Source organism: Eptesicus fuscus, chromosome 20 (assembly GCF_027574615.1).
Source record: "Eptesicus fuscus isolate TK198812 chromosome 20, DD_ASM_mEF_20220401, whole genome shotgun sequence".
NCBI lineage: Eukaryota > Metazoa > Chordata > Mammalia > Chiroptera > Vespertilionidae > Eptesicus > Eptesicus fuscus.
In genome coordinates this window covers 35081613-35099747 of record NC_072492.1, presented here as the reverse complement: position 1 = coordinate 35099747, position 18135 = coordinate 35081613, and the positions used below count along the sequence as shown (strand labels likewise).

The following is an 18135-nucleotide window of genomic DNA, read 5'->3' as shown; positions in this document are numbered from 1 at the left end:
TGGTTGAAGCATTTCTGACTTAAAAAGAAACCCATCGGACTGCTGAAGCATGCCTGTGTTTCACACGGGGCGGCAGGGACGTTAACTTGACCATCACGCGTTACCAGTGGCGATTTCCGTCTTATCTAAACTCTGACTGCTCTAATTTGCCAGAGTTTTCAGGGTCATTGATCATTTGTTATTTTGTTTCGTTTTTTTTTTTTTTTTTTTTTTTGCAGTTACACTACATGTATAGTATTTCTCCTTTTAGCCATTGGCTGTAAAGAAGGTCAATGTGAGGATAACGGGTGGGTTACTGCTCCTACGTACTGAATCTTACTCTGCAGGTGATGGGCCATGCTCGCTGCTCCATCCTCATGCATCTTCACTGTTGATTTATGACAACTCAGGGGGAAACAATATCACAAGCCTCGTTTGGTGACAGGTACACAAAGCTTGAATATTTCTCTGCACTGAAATGGAAGTGGCATCGTCCAGCACCACCTGCTACATGCTGTACAGAATTTGATCAGCCATAGGCACAGGACAATCTGTAAATCTCGGGGGGGAGGTGGGACAGGAAATGACAAAGTGTTCGTCAGAAAAGGACACACCGAAGGCAAGGTGGATGTAGCAGCCCGGTCCCTGCTGGAGAAGGACACTGAGCTTGTGACGGTGTTGCAGACTTACGTGACTTCAGCACTTTATAACCCTTTTTACTCTGAATGTTAAACACGGTTTAATATTTATAACTGGTGTCTGAGCTCCGTGCTCTATGTCCATCCTGTTAACTGCATGGGAAAAAAAAAATGTATGCCAATTCCAGTTTGTCAATAATCAAGGTTTTCAATGTTTGGAAGAAAATTAAAAGGGGATTGCTGATTTGTTCTGTACGAGGGACATTCTGGTACTTCTAGATTTGTAATAAATATATAGCTTTTTTTATTTAAAGGGATTGATTCGTGTTGTTTTTTTTTTATTGACTCAGCATTCATTGTTTGATCCAATTAAAGCTATAAAAACAACTTTTCTGAAAAAAAATGTTTAACTCTACTAGAGACACACAAACACTTCCAAGAAGTGTTTGCTGAATTTATTTCTTGAATGAAAGACATGAATGAAATGACATCATAGCAGCCACAGAGTAATAGCTAAGCCTCTCAACTGTTGTGAGTGGAAACGGTTAAGACTATTCCGTTATAGACTAACCCTAAGAACTGCTCTCCCTCTCAGTAGACGGCGCCGACTCTCCAGGCCAGGGGCTGGTGAACTTTTTCTGTGAAGATCCAGGTGGCAAGTACTTAAGGCTCTGGGTGCTGTGAGGCTCTGTCACAGCCATTCAGCTCTGCCGCTGTCGTGGGACACTAGCCACAGACAGACGAAACTCCTGGACCAGATGGCTTCACAGTTACGTTTTACCAAACATTCAAAGAAGAATTAACACGGATCCTTCCCAAACTATTCCGAAAATGCTAAGAGAAGGAAAGACCCCGAAGCTCATTTTAAGAGGCCAGCATTATCCTGATCCCAAAACCAGAGAAAGACATTACAAAGCAAGAAAATGGTAGGCTAATCTCCCTGATGAACTTAGATGCAAAAACCTTCAACAAAATATCAGCAGTACGTTAAAAAGATCACACACCACCATCAAGTGGGATTCTTTTCTTGGGATGCAAGGTTGGTTTAATATCTGCAAATCAATGAATGTGATAGACCACGTAAACAAAACGAAGGATAAAAATCATATGATCGATAGATGCAGAAAAAGCAATTGATAAAACCTAGCACCCATTTATAGTAAAAACTCTCAGCAAAGTAGAAATAGAGGGGACATACCTCCATATAATGAAAATCATACATTATATGACAAACCCAGAGCTAACATCACACTCAATGGGGGAAAAACTGTTTTCCTCAAGATCAGGAACAAGACAGGGACGTCTACTGTCACTCCCATTCAACACAGTCCTGGAAGTTCTGGCCACAGCCATTGGACAAGAAGAAGAAATAAAAGGATTCCAAATTGGAAAGGAAGAAGTAAAACCGTCATCATTTGCAGATAATATGATACTATCTGTAGAGAACCCTAAAGATTCCACCAAAAAACTACTAGAACTCATCAATAAATTCAGTAAAGTAGCAGGATACAAAAGTTCATATTCAGTTAATTGGTTGCATTTTTATACACCAATAAATGGACTATCAGAAAGAGAAACTAAGAAAAACAATCCCATGTGCATAAAAACCCCCACATAAAATACCTAGGAATAAATGTAACCAAGGATGCAAAAGGCCTGTACTTGGAAAATTATGAGATACTAAAGAAAGAAATAGAAGAAAGGCACAAATAAATGGAAACATATACTGTGCTCTTGGATAGAAAGAATTAATATCATTAAAATGTCCAAACTATTCAAAGCAATCTATAAATTCAATGCAAACCCTATCAAAACACGAAGGGCATTTTCCACAAAACTAGAAGACATAATCCAAATATTTATATAGAACCACAAAAGACCCCAAATAGCCACAGCAACCTTGAGAAAGAAGAACGAAGGTGATGGTAACACACTACTTAACATCAGAGAAACACACACACAGACCCTCTGGGGGGTGTGGCTCAGCCTGTGCACCAAAGGGTCTCAGGCTCGTTCCCAGTCAGGGCGCACACGAAAGGCAGCCGATCGGTGTTTCTCTCTCTCTTTCTTCCTCTTTCTCTCTCACTAAAGTCAATAAAAACATTTAAAAAGAGAGAGAGAAAGAAAATGGTTTTCAAATCAGGGTTCCCATGGTCCAGGTCACCATTGACGTTCATGGGAGGTATTTATTATACTTGCATTTCTGTATGCCTCAAATATTCTAAAATTCATAAAGAAATGGTCATGAATCCTTATTTTTTTAAAATATATTTTTATTGATTTCAGAGAGGAAGGGAGAAGGAGAGAGATAGAAACATCAATGATGAGAGAGAATCATTGATGGACTGCCTCCTGCTCGCCCCCTACCGGGGATCGAACCCGCAACCCAGGCATGTGCCCTTGACGGGAATCAAACCCAGGACCCTTCAGTCCACAGGCCAACGCTCTACCCACTGAGCCAAACCAGCTAGGGCATGAATCCTTAATTTTAAAATGCTCCCAGATATGAGGCTCTCTAATAGGGATCTGGCATTTCGAAGCCATTTCCTTTAAATTCGTAAGTGGTAATGAACACTACTTTAAGTGACTAACTTAAAGTCATTTCGGGCATGTTACATGCTTAAAGGTCACTCGGATGAGTATGCATTGTATTGATAAAAGCGATGTCCTTGTCTTTGGATTTGTCTTGGGCACAGATGTTAATAGGAGCGAGGGCTACAAGGCCAACAGGTGGGCCCACTGTCTCATAAGTAAGGAGCCTAGTGCCCTCTGGTGTTCTGTTCCTGCATTGACTGCCCCAGGCGCAGGACAAGGAAAGTGACAAGTTCAACTTGCAACTTCACTCTTCACGTTAAATAACCTCTCATATCCAAATCGTAAGTACTGCAGTGACTACGAATTTCTTAAGGGCAAATTAGATACCAAAACTGGTATCCCAAACCTCTATCTATAAAGGCTTTAAAAAATACATATATATATAAATATATAAATACACACACACACACACACACACACACACACACACACATATATATTTTATTGATTTCAGAGGGAGAGACAGAAACATCAGTGATGAGAATCTTGGACCAGCTGCCTCCTGCACACCCCCTACTGGGGACCAAGCCAGTCACGTGCCCTAACTGGGAAATTGAACTGTGACCTCCTAGTTCACAGGTGAACGCTCAACCACTTAGCAAAGCCAGTGGGGCTCCATGATTTTTTTTTTAAAAATGTCTCAACTGGCAGCAAATGCTTTCCTGGATATTGAATCTCTTTTAAAAATATATATATTTTTATTGATTTCAGGGAGGAAGGGAGAGGGAGAGATAGAAACATCAATGATGAGAAAGAACCATCCATCAGCTGCCTCCTGCACGCCCCCCACTGGGGATGGAGCCGCAACCTGGGCACGTGGCCTTGGTCGGAATCGGCCGTCGCTCTATCCACCGAGCCAAACCAGCTAAGGCGGAACCTTTTTTTTTTTTTAATGTTATTTCTTATTTCTGATTTCTCTCCCTTTGAGCAACCCCAGCGGCCCTGCTTAAGAGAAAAGAGGTTGAAAAAGAGTGTGACCTTATAACCCCTTTTATAAACAACTGGAAGAAAATGGTAGGTTTCCAGCTTGCGGTATTTCATTTCGGATGAGGTCATGCAGCAGAGAAAACAGCGCCATGAGAGCAGGGAGCCTGGGATCTGGTTTCACTGCTGCCGCCCGTGTCACCGCACACGATTTCCTTCGCTGCCAGACGTGTCTCCCCCGCTGGGAAGGGCCGGCAGCGTTCCCGGGATTAACACTGCACAGTCCTGCTCTCCGAGAGTGAAAACGCAGGTGAGGGAAACAACGCACCTTTGGCAACAGCAGGACCCAGAGGTGAGCCAGGGCCAAGCCAGAGGCCCTGCCGGGGTTCACACCTGCTGCCTGAAGGTCCACACTCACTGTACTGCCCGGGGGGGGGGGGGGGGGGGGCGGCGCAGGCCCTTTTCCTTAAAGAAAGTTGTTTTCTCCCATTAATTCAACTTCACAGGCACATCCTTCCACGGAGACCACAAGGCGGTCCTAGTGGGGGCACCTGGAATGTGCCCTGTAACTGAGCCGCGCTGTTTGCGTAAAACAGCCAGAATCTGAAGACTCAGGACGAAAACAGAACGTAAATATCTCAGAAATGGGTGCACGCACCACACGTTGGAACAACAGTTTGGATATGCTGAATTAAATAAAATGCATAACTAAGCTGAAATGCATTTCACCCGCTTCCTCGGTATTGGCTCCCGTGGCTACCGGGAACACTAATTCCGTACGCAGGCGGCTCATTACATTTGCAGGGGGCGGCTCCGCTCTGGATTACCCCCGGGCGGAGGGAGGGACTTCAGCCGCAAACGCTCCCCGTGACGGGATTCCACTTACTGCTCGGCGGCGGCCTCGCCACGCGGGTTTCCCGAGGCCTCCGGGGGGTGCCCCGACTGGAGCCGGGACACGTGGGCGCGGCCAGAGCTCCCGGCGGCGGCGGAGGTCCCAGCCCGGGGAGGCGGAGTCACAGCCTGCGCTCCGGCCCGGCCGCCGGGGGAGGAAGTCCCGGCGTCGGCCGGCGGGGAGCAGCTGAGACGCCACGGCTCCCAGCTGCTGGTCCGGGCTCCCCGCTCCGGCACCGCACGGACCGCTACGCCGCTTCCTGTGGGGGCAGGGCCGGCGGAGGGCCAGCTCGGCCGGCCGGGGTTTGGCACGCTCGCTCCCAAGAGGATACCAGCCCGCCCCCGGGTCCTCTGAGGGTTCGAATTTGCGGCCCCAAGAAAAAGCTGGGCGACTAGACTCTAAGAAGGATCTTTGCCACCTTCTATTTATGTAAACCACCGCCCCACCCCCTTCACAGTCTTGGCGGAATGAAATGTTAACTCTTAATCCTTCCCTTGACCCGAGAGATACTACTAATTCCACCCGCACCAAAGTGCACAGCATTTCGGATTCACTTAATTTTCTCCATTCAGCATTTGCAGAGCAAAACTTACATGGATTTCATGTTTAGCAACTACAGAGATTACGGATAGGGCATAAAATATAGTTGCAGTAAACAAATCTGAACCCTAAGAAATTGCCCAAAGGTACACACAACCCACTAGTTATACACAGCATTCAGGTGATGGTTGCTGAATAAATGCCTGTTACATAAAACTCATGTTTGTCCAACTTTTAAAGACTAAATAACTTGTTTCTTCAACAGATCTTTTTCCTGCTCTCACAGTGCAGAGTAGGTACAAATGGGCATTACATATTGTCTAAATAATTGTAACCCCAATACCACACCTCTGCCCGGCCAAGAGTTCATTTAGCATTGTAACTACAGGCATACCTTAGAGATATTGGGGGTCCGGTTCCAGACCACAGCAATAAAGAGAATATCGCAATCAAGTGAGTGACATCAATATTTTGGGGTTCCCAGTGCATATAAGTCATGCTTACACCATGATACAGGGCAGGATCAGTAAACAGTTTATTCCAATGAAACACTCCATACAAAAGAAAGCATAATGTGCAAGTATTTTAATTACTCCTATTTGAAGGTTCTTATTTTTGGACAACAGCAAGGCATTTTATTATCCACTCTTTCCACTCCTTAAAGGCTTCCACAGGTTTGGGCAAACTCACATTACCATCACGACCATGTTTCGGAGTAACTCGGGGCGTGTCAGCAGATTCATCATCAATCCACCTCACCAGTGCCTTGAAAAGAAGAAAAGAGGTTAATATTTTAACAAAGCACAGCAAATAGTTTTAGGCAAAACACTGGCTTCTAAATCAGATTCTCTGAATCAGTGACTTAGATTACCCATAAAGATGTTCCATTTGATAAAGATGGTTATGAATATGAAAAGAACACTTAGCTAACATACTGAGTGAACGAATATACACCCAAATATGCTATGATGATAAATTACAGTCAAATATGCATAGGAGAAAAGATGAAAAATAAATACACTAATCCTCGCAGTTTTTTAGGGTGGGAGAATATTGTTTTCTCAATTTGCTAAATGTCCACAAGGCATTAAACTATGCTTTTGATTTGATGTGAATGCATACACATAGGTTAAGTGTACTCACAGCTAAGAGTAGACATATGAAGGTACATGTGGATGTGTAATGCAGTTACCTGAATGGGTAGTTGTACCATGAGTAGTTTTGATGTTTGTGGGCAGGTGAGGACACACATACCTTCACACATGCTGAGACTATATATTTTCCCTCTCCCTTCTCAAAATCATCTTTTCCTCCTAATAACTATACCTCTGTCCCATATTTGGTAAGGTGAATCATCTCCACATTTTTATCGTTTTTAAAAAGGAACTTTGCACACACATCAACATTTACTCTGTTCTGAAGATTCAGGTTCTCTTGTCATAAATGAACGGCAAATGCAGAAACCTCTTCCACCATTGCTCATGAACTACAAGTGTAAGGCACTCAGAGGCAAGTCAAGTTTTTAAGGAGGATATTTCTCTCTCCTTTTTTTAACCACAGCTTCCTGCTTATCTCTGCACTAATTTCCTCTGATAAATGACAGCTCCAGAGAAGGGCCTAATATAAGATCATAGTTTGCTATTTATATAACCACTCCTCCCTTTTGGGGACCCCACCCCCATTTACTTTGTATCTTTCTACAATGTTGAAGCCAATAGCACATTGCAACTTGCGTAAACAGATCGGGCACAGATCCAGGGGGCGCCGGTCAGCTTCTTCCAAGTGGTTGGAGCCTTGCATTAGGCACGCAAGCCACTGGCAGTGTCGAAGTCCAAATATGTGTCCAATCTCGTGGGTTAAAGTCTGCAAGACATTCACACCGAGGCTTTACAGAGCCACCACCAACAGTAAGTTACACACCCCTGCTTTTCCCTACTTTTCTCAGAAATAGATTTGTAGGAATCAACTCCCTTACCATCGTCCCCAAGACTTCAATCTGCCCGAAGACTTAACCCCTCATTTCCTTTTTTTTTTTTTAAATATATTTTATTGATTTTTTACAGAGAGGAAGGGAGAGGGATAGAGAGCTAGAAACATCGATCAGCTGCCTCCTGCACACTCCCTACTGGGTATGTGCCCGCAACCAAGGTACATGCCCTTGACCGGAATCGAACCTGGGACCCTTGAGTACGCAGGCCGACGCTCTATCCACTGAGCCAAACCAGTTAGGGCAACCCCTCATTTCCTTAAATGTCTTCCTGCTTTCCTCACTTCACTTAACCACTTGATTACCGGACCAGGGTTTCTCAATTTCGACACCACTGATACTTTGGGTGGGAACATTCTTGGGGAAGGAGGCTATCCTGTGCCCTGAAGGATGCTTAGCAGCACCCCTGGCCTCTCCCTACTAGATGCCAATAGCACCCACTCCCCAACGGTGACAACCAGAACTATCCCCCCTCGTGGCCAAATGATGCCTGGTGGTGAGACTGCCGCTGGGTGAGAGCCTGGGCCCTTCCCCCAGAGATGCTATGTCAGTGGGTTTGGAAGGAGGGGCTTGACCTGCACGTTAACAAGCACCGAGGTGACGATGCAGGGAATGTTCACTGAAAACACTGCTCTACGAGGTGATGGTCTCAAACCCCACAGATAGTACTGGCAGAAGCGGAAAAGCCTACGTCCATACGAGGAGACAGGCTTCCCCAGGAGCATGGCGTGGGGGGGAGGGGAAGGAGAGACATCAGGAACTGTCAGTAGGAGGGAGCCTGGAGACCAAGAGCAAGGCCATCCTCCTTAACCCTCCAGGCCCCAGGAAGGCAGCTTTCCCTGATGGCCAACAGCAGCCTGAAAGGGTGGGCTACCTACTCACACAGAATTCCGGAATTAAACTAATGGTGAGGATGTAGGCACAGCCAACGCTGCGTATAACTAATAGGACAAAAAAAACGGGCACAGATACTGTACATTTCAATATTAAGGTATCTATTATTTCAGTCAAGCAACAGCCACCAAAAGTAGACAAGTGATTCAAGCTCATCGATGATATTACCTGGAGGAGTGTGGATGTGCAGTGGAGGGAGTTAAGACCTCTTTACTAATAATCCTGTTAGATTCTGTAAACAACTCACCTTGCAGGACCGAAGCAGCAAAACACTAGTCACGTCAGGAGTGTAATAGTTATCAAACGCCGAATAGTCATGCGAAGATCGCCTCTGCGGCGCCTTCACCTTGCCTTTGTAGCCTGAGCTGTAAAAGTCACCGCCATACCTGGCAAAGCTGAATATCCCCACGCCTACGGAGAGAGGACAAGCGACAGCAGAATGACAGTAAGATTCCTGAAGGGCGTCCGGCCAGGGGGTGCGTGTCTGTCTGTACCCCTGCCTTCACAGAGTCCAATATGCTTCAGTTTGCCAAGACAAAGGAGGACTTGGCCCCAGATTTTCCTCTCAAAACTCTCTTCTACTATCCAATGTGTCCTGCCTTATAAAGCTCAATCGTCTTGAGGTCAAATTCTTGACAAACTGGAAGTTATGGAGGGTTTGGTTTTCCCACAAAAGAAGTCTTTTTCTCAAAGAATAGTCCAAATCAAGTACTCCAGAAAGAGCGGTGAAAATGATCACATGAACAACACATGCTCACGATTTTTCTCTTTAAGAACACTATAAAAAGCCCAGCCAGCATGGCTCAGTGGTTGAGCGTGGACCTATGAACCAGGAGGTCAGGTTCAATTCCCAGTCAGGGCACAGGCCCAGGTTGCGGGCTCGATCCCCAGTGTGGGGTGTGCAGAAGGCAGCTGATCAATGGCTCTCTCTTCATTGATGTTTCTCTCTCTCCCCCTCTCCATCCCTCTCTGAAATCAATTTTTAAACCCCACGATAAACAGATCTCCATGACCTATGTGTCAGTGAGGGGGCCTTTCCTTCCCTCAGGCCACGCCCCTGAGGCCATGCCAGGGCCTTTAGACAACAGACAGAACCTCTTCCCCTCCTCCCGCTCCTTAAGCACAGCACCACCTTATTACGGGGCTGGAGTCAGGGGTCCAGAATAAACCTTCTTGTAACGGACTTCCTGTGTTAGGTCTTAGGCTTGTCTAAACCTTCACACACATGGAGGACAGAGCATGATTTTCAACTCATTCTAATGAGGATTGCCTTATAATCTGACTTGTTTACATTCCCACTTTTATTTAGGCCTCTCTCCCAGTTCTTATTTGAAAGTCATAAGGAGCCTTTTTGTTACGGAAATGATTTCATAGTAAGTTTGTCTGATCCAACTTGATTCAGAAAGAATCTTCCTTGGAAAGTGTCCACTGGTATTTGAAATTTAGGGAGAAGAAAACATTCTGGAAGTTAAGAAAACTGAATCTAGCCGAAACCGGTTTGGCTCAGTGGATAGAGCGTCGGCCTGCGGACTCAAGGGTCCCAGGTTTGATTCCGGTCAGGGGCATGTACCTTGGTTGCGGGCACATCCCCGGAGGGGGGTGTGCAGGAGGCAGCTGATCGATGTTTCTCTCTCATCGATGTTTCTAACTCTCTATCCCTCTCTCTTCCTCTCTGTAAAAAATCAATAAAATATATAAAATAAAATAAAAAAAAAAAAAAAAAGAAAACTGAATCTACTCATGTGTCACAAGTAACCTCCTCAGGCCAAAAAGTGTGGGCGTGTTTTACTGCAATACCTTTAGTAAGAACATCTCGGAGGCACGCTTCCTAATGATTGTACAGACAGAAGGCTGTTTTCTGTATAATTAAACATTTCTCAGTTTAAAAGCACAAATCTTTGTAAGCCTGAGAGAATAAAGTCACTTTGTAAACTTGGCAGATCAATGCTGCTAGCTTGCTACTATTTCTTGTATGTGATGCAATATTTATGAAACTGAAGAAAATTAAAGTAGAAACATTTTGGAGGAATGCTTCCTGACCTCCTCAAATGTACAAGATAAATTAGCCAGCAATCTATAATAATAAAAGCGTAATACGCTAATTAGACCGGACAACCGGAATACCTTCCGGACGAAGCCAGGACAGCCACGGCTGCGAGGGCCGAGCCCCTTGCACAAATTTCGTGCATCAGGCCTCTAGTATCTACATAAATAGTTTTAATTTTTTAAAAATTTTCCATCTCTACCAGGTTAAAAATAAAAGGAGAGAAAACAATTTAGCTCATACAAGTGCATTTTTGATAGAAAGGCAGTGCAACTCAGGAACACAGCAGTGACCCAAGTCTCCAAGAGTGCATTGGTAGGGTCATGGGGAGAGTGGGGCCATAAGATAATAGAGAATTGAGGATGAAGAGGTAGTGCCCTGGGCCCCTACTTCTGATGTATGGGTAAGAGGAGACAGCTAATAGAAACATTTGTCAGAGGGAGGCTAATGTGATCCAGACAGGCCATACACTTGGTATCATAAAGCACAGTCCTGGTACTTGCCCACCATCCCCAAAACACTCATGGACAACCACTCCCCTTAGTTCTTTGGACCTTTCCCCTTCAAACGGGTCCCTGAGCCTGGGGAGAAGGGAAGAGAAATAAGAGCAAAAATGGACATGAGGGCCCTGGCTGGGTGGCTCAATTGGTTGGAATGTTGTCCCAAACAATTCCTAGGTTACAGATTCAATCCCCAGTTGGGGTACATACGGGAGGCAACCGATCTCCCTCCCTCCATTCCTCTCTCCCTCCCTCCCTCCCAAATCAATAAATATATCCTCAAGTGAAGATTTTTTTAAAAAATGGATGAGTAGGAGAACAGAAGTGAAGACAAAAAAAAAAAAAAAAAAAAGGCGCCCTAGCTGGTTTGGCTCAGTGGATAGAGCGTCGGCCTGTGAACTGAAAGGTCCCAGGTTCGATTCTGGTCAAGGGCACATGCCAGGGTTGTGGGCTTGATCCCCAGTTGTGGACTTGCAGGAGGCAGCTGATCCATGATTCACTCTCATTGTGGATGTTTCTCTCTCTCCCTCTTCCTTCCTCTCTGAAATCAATAAAAATATATTTTTAAAAAATAGGCAAAAAATATGATTTTCTTCTGGATCCTTGCCCACCCTCAATATTACCATGCAGGGTTTCTAATGAGTCAAAGTTTACTATATCTCCAATCACAGACTGAAGTTTACTTTTAAAAATAAAAATAACAAATTAATTTCTTTTAAAATAAAATAACACACAGGACAAGCACACACTTATAAAGCAATCTGTGGCTATTCCATCTATGCAAAATGACTACAAAAAGTAAAAAAAAACCCACACAATTAAGCAAGATTTTCACTGACGTTAATGAGAGCTCAAATATCCTTCATCAAAATTATAATGGGATTTTTTTCCCTTTTTCAGCATCTTCCAATATTCTCAAGTTCAGAAAGTTTCTACAAACAATGCCAAAAAGGAATACCATCTGTCAAAGAGGCCTGTCCAAAGACAAAATTCCAGGAGTCTCTCGGGTAAAGGTCAATCATTGTTACTCCCACAATGCAGAAGGCATCTTCAGGTTTCTTCTTTTTTAAGAAGTGCAGGATGTGCCCTATTCAAAAAGATATGTACATGTGTTATATCTATATCTATATCTATATCTATATCTATATCTATATCTATCTATCTCTCTCCACATCCTGACTCAATTAAAATTGTGAAGTTGTTTAATTCACCTGCATGTATTTGGAGGTTCTTCGTGTTGTCATTGACTCTAAAGGCACACCTTGTTGCAGAGACAGGAACTGGTTCTAGGAGTTTCACTGTCAAGCCATAGAAAAATGCTTCACAGTAGCCCTTGAGCCATTTCACATATTCTTCACTGACAGTTCTGGTATTTCCTAGAGATCCTATAATATGGAAGAAAAGTTAAAAGACAGACGTTAGGATGATTAAAACACTCTGTCTATAATTATGGATTGGAACTAGAAACCAATTAAATCTAAATTTTCGAAACACCTCTATCATTCAGTAACACAAATATGATTTAGAAACACAGTATCTTCTCTTAAGGCAGTTTGGCTAAAAACTTCCACTACTGAATGAGATGAACAGCCCAAACTGCCACAGCACAACCAAACGAAACGCAGCATATGACAGTATATACCAATGCACTGTATATAAATACTGTGTTTCTCTCGAGAGGGTGTCTTTCTGGAAGGATCGCTGAAAAACTCTTCAAAGTCTTGGGGAGGCTCAGGATGGGACGTGATCCAATCGGACTGAGAATGCAAGATGATGGGCCTGAAGAGATCACTGGCTGGTTGGAAGGCTTCGTTCATCAAACGCCGTTCTGCAGCATCGAACTTCTCATACTGGGACACAAGTGCTGGGTTCTTTGAGATCAGAGCTGTTCTAAGTGTCTGTTCCGAGTGCCGTACTGTTTTCATCTACCAAGAAGACCGAGCTCGTCAAACATAAAATGTGATATCCACCCCGGAGACTTCAATCTATCTATCCTCCACATACGTCTCTAATTTCTCCCAAAATGGAATGTCTGACTACCGTATTTTTCCGTGTATAAGACACTATTTTTTTCTAAAATTGTTAGACTGAAAATCGAGGAGTGTCTTATACACGGAAGTCAGCCACGGAGGGAGCCGTGCAGGTGCGTAGCTGCCCATACCTTGTCAAACAGGCTTCCTCCGATCACAGGCCTTATTGTTCCTGATGTCAGCTGATGCCGTAATTGGAGGTGGAGGTGGAGAGTGCGAGTGGAGGTGGAGAGTCCACAGGGACCTGAGCGTTCTGAGCCCATAAAGATGGCAAAAAATAAAAAGATAAATGCCGGTAAGTGATTGTCTTACTCTGCAAAATTCAAACTGAATGTCATCAGCTATGCAGAAGAGCATGGAAATAGAGCTGCAGAGAGACAATTTGGACCTCCTCCCACTGAGTGTATGACCAGACAATGGAGAAAACAGGAAGAACAACTCCTTAAGATGCCAAAAAAAAGAAGGCGGCCTTAAGAGGAAAACTAGCAAAATGTTTAAAATGTTGATTTCTCAATTTTGGGTTGGAAAAGTGGGGGGTGTCTTATACATGGGGGTGTCTTATACACGGAAAAATACAGTACTTATGCCTTAGAGGGGCCACACCAAAGTACAGTTTGCTTTCCCCGTTTTCAATCAATTTACTGGGAAGGGTATCTGACAAAGCGGGGAAAAAAGAAATCATTCCTCCATCTCTTATGGAACCTGACCCCATTATAAAAACTGGTGGTAATCCATAAGAGCGTGACCTGATTTCTAATTCCCTTCTGTCATCTGGGTAATAACAGCGGTATTTTGAGTTGACTCATTAAGGCCACATGAGAAATACTCATCCTTCCCAATGTGACTCAAAGGTGTCCAAGACCAAAGAGAGAAGCAATGTAAGAACGGCCAGTTCTGTACCTGAACTGCAGCCACTTAGGGTTATGGTCACGAGGTCATGTCACCCTGGGGAAGACATCAGTGACAAGCAGAAGCCAGACTCACAATGACAGGTCTCGTCCGCTCACATCCTGTTTTTAAGGTAGAGCTTCCATCCTTCCCTTTGAATGGGGCACACAGCTGTTCCACCACGAGGCTTTGTGAGTTAGGAAGGGAAAAAACAGGACATTTATGTCTGGAACCTATCATATTTTCTAACTATCTGTAGATTTTTCCAGCTTATAGACAACTGATGGGAAAATTTAAGTCCATGGCTGTTCTGGCTGGATATCTGAATCCTGGGGTTTAGAGTGTGGGAGAAATTCCCAAACTGGTCCCTAGTGTCAAAGCTCGGATCAGAGCACAGAATCACCCTCACCGCCCCACAGCTGGGCTGAAATGGGACAAAATATGAGGCAAGATGTGCCCTCCTGTATTCTCCCTACCTTCAGGAACACTTCCCATCGAAGTGTTCACACGTCAGGGCTTGGTCGGGAAAGTGTGCGGGGTGCCTTCACCCTAATATCAAACAGGTAGAGTTAAAAAAAAAAAAAAGCCCAATATTAAAAAGTCTCCCGGACCTACTCTGGGTGGAGCCTCAGGGGGCAGGACAGGGTCGCCCCGGTGGGCTGCGGGCCTGCGACCCTGCCAGCTCTAAACCAGCACAACCCGGGCAACCGGGACAAGCGGGTCACCAGAGCCGGTTGCCTATAGCAACTGGCGCCTGGGGCTTGTCCCGGTTGCCCCAGGCGCCAGTTGCTATAGGGGGCGCGACGGGGTCCCCGACTGGGGGCGGAGGGGGATTCCCCGGGGACTCTCGCTACGTCTCCTCTCCCAGAGGAGCCTCCGCACAGGCCGGGCCTTCCTCCCCGGAGACACCTCCGCCCCCGCAGTCCTCCCAGCTTCCGCCGCGGCTGCCCCTCCCACAGCCTCATCCCTCAGCACCGACCGCGACCGCCCCCTTCGCTGCAACCCGGTGGCGCAGCCCAGGGGCCCAGGCCCGGGAACGACGCCGCCGCCGCGGTACCTGCACCCCGCCCGGGCTCCCCGTCGCCAGACCGCCCGCCAACCGCGGCGGGCCCTGCGCGCTTGCGCATTGCGCTCTGCCCCTTGCCCCGCCCCCTCGCGCAAGGCCCCGCCCCTGGGTCCCGCCACGCCCTCGCCACGCCCCTTCGCGTGCAGCTGTCTCCCCGCGACGGGTCCGAGTCCTAACAAGCGCTGCCCTGGTCGCCCAGAGCACAAGAGGGTCGCCTGGGGGAACCAGCCCCCGCGGTCGCCCTTCCTCCCGGGGCCCTCGCGGGGCGCCGCCTCTAGTCCCTAAGGGCCGCGCTGGGCCGGGGGGGGGGGGGGACGCCGGAGCGAGGCCTCGCCCTTCGTCGAGGCCGCGGTTTCCCCTGGGGCCGCGCCGGGGTTGTCGGGTTTGCATGTTTGTGACTGTGCTCGGCGGGCCGTGGGTTTGAAAAGTGACTAATTTAACCAGCCTGGCCCCAAATAAGTCAGCCGTGACCGGAGGCTGACGCACAGCCGCAGCACGCGCTCCCCGGCGCCGCCACCCCTGTACTTTCCCTTTATTTGGCTGCAGCGACTGCAGCGGTGGGGCGCACGGAAGCGCCGGCCGCAACCGCGACGAGCAGGTGCAGCGCGCCGAGGGCGGGCGGCGCGGAGGCGGTGTCCGGGCCCGATGACGCCGGCGGGGGTTCTCTCCACCCTGGGGAGGCGTCCCGCGGTGTCTCCTGCGTCTGCCGGAGCGAGGCTGGGAATGGACGTCAGGGCTGAGGTAGCTCTGTGGCCTCGGGGAGGCCGCTTACCCTTCCGGGCCTCGCGGGCCGCACAGGGAAGAGGAGAGGAGAGCGCCCTGGTCCCCAAGGCTCCCTTCAGCCCTGGAAGCCGAGTGTGTCAAAGCAGAGGCCCCTCCGACCCGCCCGTCCACCGCCCCCTGTGCATCCCAGTGGCCATCAAACGTTAGGACATGGTGGATGGTCAGGCCGGCTAATGCCACCGAGTGCTGCCAAGGACAAACCGTGACCACATGGGCACCCCACTCCCTGCCCCTCCAAACAAGCCCAGCCTCCCCCAGACCCTCCTTCCTGTCCAGCTCAGTCCGTTCCTCCCCAGGTTTGTCCCAGGCACTCCATTCAGTTCCTCGGAGCCGCTTCCTACAAAGGAAGCCCCGTTCCATTAGATTCTCTTCCAAGACCTTCCCCTTAAGGGAGACCCAACGTTTCCTCCCTGGTCCTCACTTCTCACCTCTCAACCTTCACTCATATACGCTCCTAAGCCGTGTGTTTCATTTCTAAGCCACTGTCCTACCACTACACAGTAGTAACCTCTATTCTTTTGAAGTTCAGGACATTTTACCATACTCTGGTGTTTCTTCATCCAAAATCCTTTTCCAAAGCTCCGGCAAGGAAACATACACTGTCCAAGGTTAAAAAAGAACATTTGTAACAAAATTAGAAGGCTACAGAAAGCAGGAGAGAAATGCAACATATACATGGCAAATGACGGATTTAAAAATGGCTTTACAAAGCAATAGGGAAGAGCAAAGAACATAAATGTAAAATGAGCAAAGGACACAGACAGACAATTTGAATCATTCATTAACGTGTTCAATTTCACTAATAATTATAATAAAACGATAACCACTCTAATGCTTTTTCTTACCTATTAAGTTGACAAAGCTATTTTGAAATAATTTCAAGCTTACAGAAAAGCAGCAAGAATAGTATAAAGAATTACTATATAAAGAATTACTTCACCGAAACCGGTTTGGCTCAGTGGATAGAGCATCGGCCTGCGGACTGAAAGGTCCCAGGTTCGATTCCGGTCAAGGACATGTACCTTGGTTGCGGGTACATCCCCCGTAGGGGGTGTGCAGGAGGCAGCTGGTGGATGTTTCTCTCTCATCGATGTTTCTAACTCTCTATCCCTCTCCCTTCCTCTCTGTAAAAAATCAATAAAATATATTTAAAAAAAAAAAGAATTACTTCATCCAGATTCCCCAACTGTTAACATTTTACCTCATTTGCTTTCTCTCTCTCTCTCTCTCTCTCTCTCTTTCTCTCTCTCTCTCTCTCTCTCTCTCTCTCTCTATATATATATATATATATATATATATATATATATATATAATTTTTTTCCTGAACTATTTGAGAGTAAGCTACAGATATGATGTCCCTTTACTCCTAAATACTTTAGTGGATATTTTCTAAAACCCAGTACACTTTCATAAACAACCATAGTGCCATTAAAACCTATCAGTATAAACTCAGGTTTTAATTGTGGCCCTTCAGCCTCCCCCAATCCATTTTCTGTACAGTCTCTGAATTTTACTCACCCTGTCATTCCACTAATTACAAATTCATTTGGATTAATAAGCAATCTATCATTCACTTTCCCATAGTTCTTTGGTTTCATTTAAGAATGACTAAGTATATGAAAATATCCAAGTACATGTTGTTAAAAGCGAAATGGTACTGACGGGGTTGTAATGAAAAGTAGCAGCCCCCACCCCACAGGTCAGGTCCCAAGGGGCTTCCGATGTCAGCTCCTCAACTGTTTCCCTGGTATTTAGCTTTCTAAGCAGTGGGTGTGTAATGAGATTTCTGGATCTGTTGACTTAAGGTAGTACCTGTTGATTTATTGCCATGATAGATGGGGACTGAACTCTCCTACACCCTCCCACTTTCCACCTCTCATTCTTCTCAATGTACTTACATCACATATTTTGATCGACTCTGGAGTCAGTGTATAGTTTACGATGATCATGCAAACATTGCTCACCAAAGAACCAAGTAGTAGACAATGGCTTTGCCCTCTTTCTTGTAGAACTCTTTACTTTTTGCCTGGAGTTCATAATCATTCCTGTTATTTGTTTTTTAATTATAAGAGATTCATTTGCTTAGTGTCTGATGATCTCTCTTAATTCTTTTTTTTTTTTTTTAATGCTTCATCACTTCTTGTCAATAATATTTTCTACATAGCCCAAGCACGTTGGTTCCATTTTTTTCTTTTTGTGGGAAACTCCATTCTGGAGCTCTCCATCCCCCTGTCCCAATCTGAACTGACCCTCTCTGGGTTATCACCCTGGGACTGCAAGGACACCCTACTCTGTTGGATCCCCTGTTTCTTAAATTGCGTGCCCTCCTGTTGTTGTTTTTTTGTTTCTTTTTTCACCTTTGATTGCAAATAGCA

At 46.0% G+C, this 18135-nt stretch overlaps 1 protein-coding gene across 3 annotated transcripts; it reads right to left on the bottom strand.

The window, feature by feature from the left end:
- Nucleotides 1-6138: 6138 nt before the first annotated feature.
- Nucleotides 6139-15023, bottom strand: AMZ2 (archaelysin family metallopeptidase 2). 3 transcript variants are annotated; one of them, XM_054709943.1, is made up of 10 exons: nt 14969-15023; nt 14388-14460; nt 14008-14098; nt 13155-13276; nt 12636-12918; nt 12205-12378; nt 11952-12080; nt 8697-8860; nt 7255-7431; nt 6139-6333 (listed from the first exon to the last, which is right to left on the bottom strand). In XM_054709943.1, exons 5-10 carry the CDS (start codon nt 12916-12918, stop codon nt 6178-6180), a joined length of 1083 nt encoding a protein of 360 aa, XP_054565918.1. In that variant the 5' UTR covers nt 13155-13276; nt 14008-14098; nt 14388-14460; nt 14969-15023; the 3' UTR covers nt 6139-6177. The 3 variants fall into 3 exon arrangements, with proteins under 3 accessions (XP_054565918.1, XP_054565917.1, XP_054565919.1); XM_054709942.1 differs by lacking the exon at nt 14969-15023 and adding an exon at nt 14891-14958; XM_054709944.1 differs by lacking the exon at nt 14969-15023 and adding an exon at nt 14891-14958 and having other exon boundaries at nt 12657-12918.
- Between the last annotated feature and the right edge of the window lie 3112 nt (nt 15024-18135).

Bases quoted from the DNA above. Each gene is read 5' to 3' on its own strand.
- AMZ2 (XM_054709943.1), bottom strand. From the start codon at position 12,918: ATGAAAACAGTACGGCACTCGGAACAGACACTTAGAACAGCTCTGATC. The intron at 7,432-8,696 runs GTGAGTTGTTTA...AATGTCTTGCAG, and splicing joins TGCTGCTTCGGTCCTGCAAG to ACTTTAACCCACGAGATTGG. The intron at 6,334-7,254 runs GTAAATGGGGGT...CTTCTTTTCAAG, and splicing joins ACATTGTAGAAAGATACAAA to GCACTGGTGAGGTGGATTGA.